Below are 9,137 nucleotides of genomic sequence, written 5' to 3'. Positions count from 1 at the left end.
TACGTAGTGTACAAATCTAATGCACTACACGTACTGTTTTCCTCTACAGATCACTGCAGGGTTATGCGGCAAATTAAACGGTTTATCCGGCTTCCTTACCTCAAAGCCTAACAACCGCGGGCTCTATGTATAGCACGTGATACGATAGAGAAGTTCTCGCTCATACAACGTTGACTCGATCACGGCGCCCATGGATCCCGCGTGCGAGCAAGACAGAACGCGGCCGAACAGGTCCGGCGTTCTTTTGTTAGCCTCGGAGTTAATCGAATAGGCCCATTATTCCTGCAGCGCCTGACCGTCCCGGCCCAGGCCAATGCGATTCCGTACGTGGCACACTCGTGAATACCAATTTCCGTCGGCCGAGCGTAATAATGCACGCCACGTATGAAACTCGCAGTTCCTGACCCGCTTTCATTTCATGTCAATGCATACTGTGTAAACTTCCCGGCACATCGCATGGAATACGAAACACGCATTTTTATCGGACTATCTCTCGCTTCTCTTATTCTTTAAATTGACCATATGCGCGCACAACTCTGACAGCCACCTCGAAGACCAAGGACGCCCACCTATACATTGTTGTCACGCTGCAAAGGCCTCGTGACTTTTTCCTTTCCCTGCTGCCCACATTTTTTCCCGTACCTTCTCTTTCCCTAAAAATGGTAAGGCTGCCTCCGGTGGGTTATAGATGCTAGGAATTCCGTGCCGTGCCCCAGTGCCCATTATCATTTGCGGTAACACATTCAGCAACGGCACGCATGCCTTCTTTTCGTGGCTTTAAACACCATATTCTGTGAAGATTGCTTTGTGGGCTAGAAATTGCTCCGAATATGTAGTGAAAAACTGTCTTTCTCTTTCTTTTTTTTTAGAAAGTTAGTCCCATTAAGTAAAATTATGTTTATTTCTAAAGGTGCTTCCTTCAACATTTGTTTTATATTATGCCAGTACAGTATGCGTACAGTGAAGAGAGATACAGAGATACTGACCCTTATTTAGAGGTTACATATATGTAAGTAAAACGTATAAGCGAATCAGTAGAAGCAACATCGCTCACGCTACGGGAATGACTGCATATAATAGATTTGTTGCACCAATCTACTATTATATCAGAAATGTCACGACCAGTAACAGGAGCCCGTGACCTTTTTGAGGCCTGTGCGGGGGCTCTTCAGGTCGGCAACCTGAAATCCTGGCCCAACTTAAAATATTATATAAATATACCTCTATAAATTTCATGATTTCATCTCTGGCCTGAAGACAGCACGTAAGACCGCGCATATAAGCCTTATAATGCCCATACTCAACGTCACTCCTCATTCCCCTCCTTTTCCCCCCGAACACATTACCACATTCTAGTAGACTATTACGTCAGGATGACCCTGTTTCCTCTATAAATTATCGTCTCTCTTTTTGTTGCCCACCTAAAACCTTTGGCCTTGAACACCGCCATTCAACCCTGGAGGCGCTGTTCTCTCGATTCGCTGCACGATGTGATCTGCAAACATTCTGGATGGTTGGTTCTACGTTGAGAAACCTTGGGAGATTATGTACTTTGTGAACTACATATATCTTCATTCTGTGTATGTGCTACGCGTGCTTTTCTTTGTTTGCATCCAACGCGGTTGAACGTCGGATGTCACGCTCATCGACCGCGAGTCGCGCTCGAACAGAGGCGTTCGCAAAGGCCCGGAAAGTCGAAAAAAAAAGAAGTCAGAGTACCAGTGCGTTTCTATCTGTTTACTCAGCGCAAGGTCAAAAATAAACAAAAAAAAACATAACGAGCTTGAGGCGCAGATTGCAACAAAATACAACACAATAACAGAACTCGTTACTCCTCCGTTCATCATTTATACATCCAGATCAAAACAAACATCGAGAAGCGCGACAGTCCGGCTGTTCTAGCAAATACCGGCACGGGAAGCGTGGAACGCCCGGGCCGCCGCCAAGCGGTGGACTGCTTGCTGCTCGGCGCGCGTTCAATACATAAATAAGTGGCGGCCGGCGCCGGTGCCGTGAGGGTCACTTGGACACCGCTTCTTCTAAGCAGTCTGCTATCCGCGTCACTTCGTCGACGGCCTGGCACTGGCGCTGGAGCACGCTGGGTATGGCCGAGATGCCGTGGAAGGCGCCCGATATGCTGCATGCCATGGACGCGATGGTGTCTGCGTCGCCGCCACACGCCACCGCGAAGTACAGGCAGCGCACGAACGGACTCTCGTGCTGCGTAACAAAAAACAAAAAGAAACAACGGGATGAAGCGAAAGTTGTCACCTCAAAGCCTGACTTATTTCCTGCACAGACCAGGGGGGCAGACTCATAAAACACACTTTTACACCATATCTTAAATCGTTCATTTTCCTCGGCATTTTTCATCGTGACTTAAGAAAGATTGATAGCATGCAGCTCGGCCCCTCGGCTGACGTGGCGAATGCGTTTCTGTGGAACTCAAAGGAGATTTAAGTTAGGAAAAACTTTTGTAACCGCTACAATGACTAAAGTAGTAGTGTGAAATGGGCGCAGGCAAAAATAAAAAAGCGCACACAGCATGCTATCACATGCAGGCGTTGTATCCATGCGGCGCTTTGTAGCCATTCGCCGCGCAGGGGTCCTAATCAAACGCACTGAAGTGGTAGGCAAACGCGGTGGAGGCAAGTTTTGTCGTCAAAACATCAATGTCGGGCTTTTGATTCACTTGTCCGCCCACTGTTGATAGAATCCAGTGTCTGTATTCATGCGGCCCCTTATCTAACCTAAAGTGCAGTAGGCGTGTTTCTCAGTCGAGGCCGTCGGAACCATGCCAGAGCACCTAGAACAACCTTTCCTCATTTGTCGGCACCGATGCAATCGCTAAGTAAGAGCGGGGACACGTTTACACACTTAACTAATGGAACGGTTCATAGGACGGATTTAGCGCCGCCACCAGCCGCTAGGTATACACTTGCACTTGCTGTCTGCGTGTACTCCTTCGACAGAGTGGTGCCTTCCGTGCGCGAATTCACCGCGTCTTTCCTTCCCCGCCATCTCGATCATTTTGTGTTTCGCTCCCCAGCGTGGTGTAGCCGCTTGTCTGTAGTTAACATCCCTGCCTTGTGCTTTTATTCATTCCGCTGTCTTGTCTCCCTCTTACAAGTAAGCAGGATACGCGCAGCCATACAAATGGTTATAAGCGGCGAAAGTATGGGCGGCAACCATGGTAACAACCCCATATAACTGCTTCTAAGACGCTATAAGAAAGACCATCCCATAAAGGAAACGGCAGGACAACGGTGCCACGCACTGCAAAATTCTTACCTCGAAGTCTTTTAAGGGCCTCTGTGATCTCAAAAAGCTGTAGATTGCGGTGGGCACAGATCCTTGCGCTGTGATGTCGTTTCCGAGCGTCTTAGCCACTTCAGCTGGTGTAGGATCAAGCTCGGGATTCGATAAAATCTTTTTTATGTGCATCAACTTGAATACCAAAGGTCTGTGGAAAAGAAGACCAGAGGAAAAGCTGGTTAGTGCCCAGACCATGTAAGCAATTCCTTAGCAGTCTCTAATGTACCCCGTAACATGTATATAATACGCCGTCAAGTATATGTCTTTAACTAACTTGTGCACAAACTATGTTTGTTATATTGCTGCCTGGAAGTCCGAGTTCTACTCCACGATATCAAATAAGACAAGCGACTCCAATGAAAGTTCGTAGGGCTTTCAATCGAGTGGTGCCTAAATAACATGCCCCCCCCCCCTAAAAAAAAAGTAGTCCCACTTGCCAAGGTTCATTGTGTCCGTTTAGTAAACATTTTTAAGTTATCAGAAAGCTGGTCTACAAATGGAGGTTTACGATGATCGGAAGCGAGAGAGGCTGGAACTGGCACTTCAAATAAATATAGTTCGCTTACTTGAATCCGTCAATGGCCTCTTCGAGCTTGTCCGTCAAAGCTATGAGGTGGTCTAAGTAGACCATTGGGTCCAGGGGCGTCTTAGGATCACTCTTCAGTGCAAGATACACAGCCATGCACTGCATGATGGCCGCGTTGTAGCCGATCTTGTTGCTGTGCGTGATCTTCGCCTGGTTTCTCGCCACCTGTAGTAACAGCAGGGTGATGAAATCAGCGCACGCCTCAGCTACGCGCCTAACTGAGTGCTCGTCTTAAGCGGTAGAGAGAAAGCGATCGATACTTTTTGTGGGCAGCGGCCGTAACAGATTGGTACAGATTCCTTTGCGACACTACACAGTCAACACGTTGGTAGAAAATATCCCAAGTGAGTGCTTTATTGCGTGCGTTCGCACAAGGACGATATATCAGTTTACGCATGCCGGTATTATATTCTCCCGAAAGCTTACTTTGGAGGGGAATCGCATCGCATTCAGTAATTCTTAACAAAAGGCTGGCTTGAATTATATCAGCGTTTTTTTAACCGTTTTATTTCTTTCCATTCTTGCTAAGCTTGAGGGCGCGGGTTCGATTCTTAACCCCGACAGTCCCATTTCGATGGGAGTGAAATCGACGAACACTCGCGTACTTCAATTTAGGTGCACGTTAAAGAACCCCAGGTGGTCAAAATTAATCCGGAGTCCCCCACTGGCGTGCCTCGCAATCATACGCTGGACTTGGCACGTAAAAACCTCGGCATTGATTTTTTTTTCAAGTTGTGCATTCTTCAAGCATAGTTTTAGTACGCACACATCTTCCGACATATTTAGAGGTCGCACGTGCGCAGCACTCGATAAACGTGTGGCCGAATGTACAAGACGTAGGAAAAGAAAAAGGAACGGCCGAGAGGGTAACTATATTTTCTCCAGTTTTTCAACCCTATACGTTTAGATGGGGTGAAAGAGGTAGAATACAGGCGTTCAGATCAATCATGCAAACTAGACAGGGTAAAACGAATAAACACCCAGGCATTCAGGACTGTCGAATTTCGGGCACATACGTTGTGAAATCAGACTGGCATGAGCGTCGTTTAAAGGAGGCGAGTGCGAACGGCAGGGTGTTTGCGCATGCACAGGCCGTTTGTACGTGTATGTGGTTGTGTAGTGTTCGTAAGGTAAGCGGTGAGACGGGTGAGTGGTCTAGGTATTACAGGAAGCTCACCTCGACCATTTTCTGCAGGTCATCCATGAAGAACAAAGCCACCGGTGCCACGCGCATCGCAGCGCCGTTGCCATACGAGCCACGTCCGCCAAACTGTTCCTGGCCAGGCTTGTATGGATCCTCGTAGTTGATGTTTTTCAGCTTGCGAAACACGTCCCGAACCGCGTTTCCGTACTCGCCGACTAGAGCCTCGTTCTCGAAGTACTCAGTTGTGAATCTGAAACATACGAAAGGTCATTTGTATGCAGCCTTTTCGTTGGCCATGAACGATTAAGCTACATGCCAAGACACAAAGCTTAATCTCATCTACACAAACTATAAGCAACTACAGTAGAGATATGGACTGTGAAAACGTCAATAACAGAAAGATGCAGTATGTGTTCGCGCGACAGCCACCTTCATCATAAACAACACGAGCGCTCGGCGCTCAGTAGATCAACCAAAAGCATTATCATATACTCTGTTTTACTCACGGATGAGAGATGTTCAAATGCACTCTGTATATAGTCAGACATGTAACGCGCGCTGGCGGCGATTGCGCGTTCAGGGCCCTGTCGGAGCTTTGACTGTGAAGCAGCCGCGTACATAACTTTTGAAAGCAGCTGCCGCGCGAAGCGTGCGTTCCTGAAAAGTGCACAAGCAACGCCTAGGCCCTCTGTTTAGTGTATACAATAGATCAATCACCTTTTCGCGACATCCAAGGCATCGAAGCGGCGCTTGGTAAGTAGTGACTTAGCCAAGCACATCGTCATCGCTGTGTCGTCTGTGTAGTGGTACTCGCCACGGCCTGGATGAACTGCACAACAAAAGCATTACAGTTCTGTAATAACGATATGGGAGATTTCATTTTGTGAAGGGCATGCACCACAAATCAAAAGACCGTGAACTTTATTTCTTTCCTCTTGGTAGGACAGGTTAAGAGATGTTGGTGACTAGCAGGGGCGCTGACTGCTAACTGTCTCATCAAATGAAACGGGCTGCGAGCCATGACACCGCAATGACAGCTTCCGCTGAAATAGGTACCTACCACCGCCACGTAGAAAATCACTACATTACCCTATGTCAGTGTTTCCCAAACAGCGTGATAAGTTCATAGCTATCACAGTCCAATGTTTAAAACAAGTGATTTCCTTGGCGAAATTCTGTGTGGTACCTGCGAAGGGTGTGCATTTCTATACTTTTGTAATGGCTTTCTGAAATATAGTTGGAAGACTTTGCCCGCCCTGCGTTCTTGCGCCTTCACTGGCCTCGTTCTTTGCGGTACTAGTCAATGTTTTCTTTGCTTTACCTTTATTCTATTTTCGCAATTTTCGTAAGAATTTTTTTTTTCATTGTCCGGCTCCGTCTTGCCCACTGCGGTTGTTCTGTGTTTCTTTCTTTTTTCTTCTCCACACGACCTGGATTAAGCCTGTTGGCGTATACTTAAATACGATGCTCCTAGTGCGACATAACTTACCCTTGGAAGGGCGAAAGTTGCGGCCAGCGCTGGGACCAGGCACTACGGTGTGCTTCAGCAGGTTTTGGAAGAAGGTCTGCTGGTTTGGAAAGTGACTGCCCGTGAAATCAGTCTCGAAGGGGGCACCCATGCAGTCGCCCATCAGCGCGCCCACCAGGCAGCCTTCGAACTTCTCGACCAGCGTCGTGTCGGTCGACATTCTCGTGTGCTGCAGCAGAGAGCAAAGCCGACAGAGTTAGGATCATTTCTGAGCGCTCAAAGCTGTAGTCTGAAACCACGTCCATTTCTTAAAGACTCGTAAGCTTTTTTAACTATCACTGAGTCAATCCCTAATATTTAAACAGTCTCCACACGGTCGCAACTATCGGTGTTCTTGCAAAGATCTCTTAAACATTATAGTTGTTCCTATAGACGTTACAAGCTGCATACGGCGATTGCATCACGTTTCGAATGTTTGACATTTATATCAAATAAGGTGAGTCAGTCGTTGTAAAATTCATTTTAGGCAACCTAAACACTAAACAGTCGCCGAAGGATGGGACATGCACAATAAGTGCTCGAAAAAGGGTCAATGTCTTCTGGTACAAGACGAAACAGAGAGCAGAAGCGGAAGCGTCCTTTTTACGAGGCATTTATCTATGCAGCCTAGCAATGAAAAATACCAAAACCTGCCTGCCACATTCGTGTTGATGTGGCACAGACTACACTGACAAGTAAACTAAAATATAAATCACTTTCCTGCCGACAAAATCAAACACAGAACGAAGTCTTTACGTTTATCATAAGCGGGGCTCCGCCTAAATGCAATCACCGAGATGGGCTGTTCGCAAGCACTAAATGAACAGAAAAAAAAACAGATAATCGAGGGAAATTAACCTTACGCAACTCCGGCCATGATTTCAGTTTGTACACAGCAATTTCGCGTGCACGTTGGCAGGCAGTATAAAAGAGCTTGCCTCCAGTCAGGCTAAAACCTTAACCGTGGTTTCGTAAGTGAAACTTAGACCGTTATGTCCATTCATTGAAGAAATAAAGCGGCGAAATAAATTAACATAAAGCCATTTCCCTTTTGCTTCGTAAACCTTCTCGTAATCTAATTCCGCTTTGTTTCATGACGCTCGGTAGGGACAGCAAAATTCACCGAGTTGAAAACTCTGCTTTCGTCACAAACGAAAGATGTGTCCGTTAAAATATATGCACTTTTTTTAGAGATAAGACCGATTTTTATGCCCCGAACTTCGTACCCAGCGAACGGTGGCTGCGCCTTATACTTCTCGATGTAATAAGAGCGGCCGCAGCAGTAAACAGGATGTCTAAACAACCCTAACAACGGCTAGAAAAGAGGATGACGAAATTTTACACGCTCATGAAACGAGTACTTGTGATGAGCGGTATTTTCAGCGACGGAAGGCAACAAAGAAATAAGACGGAAAGAGCGGTCATTTGATCATTGCAGCGTGACTGCGAGATCGGTGCAAACACCGCACACTGTAATTTACGCCTACGCGCGAATATGACTGCACAATACTTATCAGTGCTTAAATGAACAAAAAGAAAAACGAAACAACACTGCTCCGTGGAAATTGCCGAGAGGTAAGTGCTGCTTGTAAAGCACGACAGTAGGCCGCGCAGCTTGTCTGGCGGAGCAACAGCTGACGCGCGACAGACGACAGTAAAAGTGCCGCAGTTGTTCGCGCGTCTCCGAACACAAGCAGGTCTGCGCACGCAACTAAGCACAAAGATCACGATCTCTACTTACAGCTGCAATAACACGAGCTCTCACGAGGGCGCTCTCGAGTAGAGGAAGATATGGCGCAGCGGTGGGAGGGCCACTATTCCCGGTACATGTTTCCAGGCGACGGCAGTCCGTGCGGTGCAAGCGAGCGCAACGCCGCTATCGGGAACCGACGTTATCCTGTCTGACGCCGGGAGTTGCAACACGCGAAGCCGAGCGCGCCCTCAACGACCACCGCTACCTCCGCCAATGAGTCACGCCTGAAAGGGCACGATCTCTCTCCGTCAAGGAAGGGAAACGACGCGTCACTAAACGTACAGTAGGCACGGCGGGAATACAGCCGGTGGCTACAGGATTTGATGGCGAGGCGTAGCGGGAACGCACCCCACCCAGCATACCCACACACATGCGCGTCGTTTCGGGCGGAAAGTCGACCTCACGAGTTCAGTTAACGTAGATCCTGGAACGATAGCCTGACATCCGCCCCAAAGAGAAATCGGAGCAACAACATCAGGTGATAACACATAAGGCACACTTGTGATAAGAAACAACGGACAATGAAACCGCCGCCATTTGCGCGAGCCGTCTCGGTCATTACAAACGCAACGTCACATTTCTCCGGTGTGTTCTGCTGCGGTTGAAGCTGTTCTTTTGTTTTGCAAAGATAGGACACAGATTGCAGGATTTATTTGTTTCCCTCCTACAAACGGTTTATGTCTCATAATTTCGCAGAAGCGACATGGCGATTCATTCTCAGGCAATGTGTGTATTTCTCTGTATCACAGATCTCATTCACGAGAGGATAAACGGAAAATTGGGAGGTTAACCATGACAGGGCCGGATTGGCTGCTCTGCGGTGTAGAAAGGG

The 9,137-nt window shown here is 47.6% G+C and overlaps 1 protein-coding gene across 2 annotated transcripts in view; it reads right to left on the bottom strand.

The window, feature by feature from the left end:
- Window positions 1–1,722: 1,722 nt before the first annotated feature.
- LOC119379021 (ADP-ribosylhydrolase ARH3) overlaps window positions 1,723–9,137 on the bottom strand; it is an 18,433-nt gene continuing 11,018 nt past the window's right edge. Inside the window, exons 1-7 of one of the 2 annotated variants that reach the window (XM_037648155.2) lie at window positions 8,294–8,639; window positions 6,535–6,742; window positions 5,763–5,874; window positions 5,079–5,295; window positions 3,882–4,066; window positions 3,292–3,463; window positions 1,723–2,220 (exon numbers count right to left, since the gene is read on the bottom strand). In XM_037648155.2, coding sequence (XP_037504083.1) covers window positions 2,020–2,220; window positions 3,292–3,463; window positions 3,882–4,066; window positions 5,079–5,295; window positions 5,763–5,874; window positions 6,535–6,733 — 1,086 coding nt within the window. In that variant the 5' untranslated portion in view covers window positions 6,734–6,742; window positions 8,294–8,639 and the 3' untranslated portion in view covers window positions 1,723–2,019. Of the gene's footprint in view, window positions 2,221–3,291; window positions 3,464–3,881; window positions 4,067–5,078; window positions 5,296–5,762; window positions 5,875–6,534; window positions 6,743–8,293; window positions 8,640–9,137 lie in introns of those variants that run through there. The other variant, XM_037648154.2, reaches the window with a different exon arrangement.

The sequence above is a fragment of the Rhipicephalus sanguineus genome, chromosome 1 (assembly GCF_013339695.2).
Source record: "Rhipicephalus sanguineus isolate Rsan-2018 chromosome 1, BIME_Rsan_1.4, whole genome shotgun sequence".
In the NCBI taxonomy this organism is placed as follows: domain Eukaryota; kingdom Metazoa; phylum Arthropoda; class Arachnida; order Ixodida; family Ixodidae; genus Rhipicephalus; species Rhipicephalus sanguineus.
This window is presented reverse-complemented; position numbering and strand designations above follow the sequence as displayed.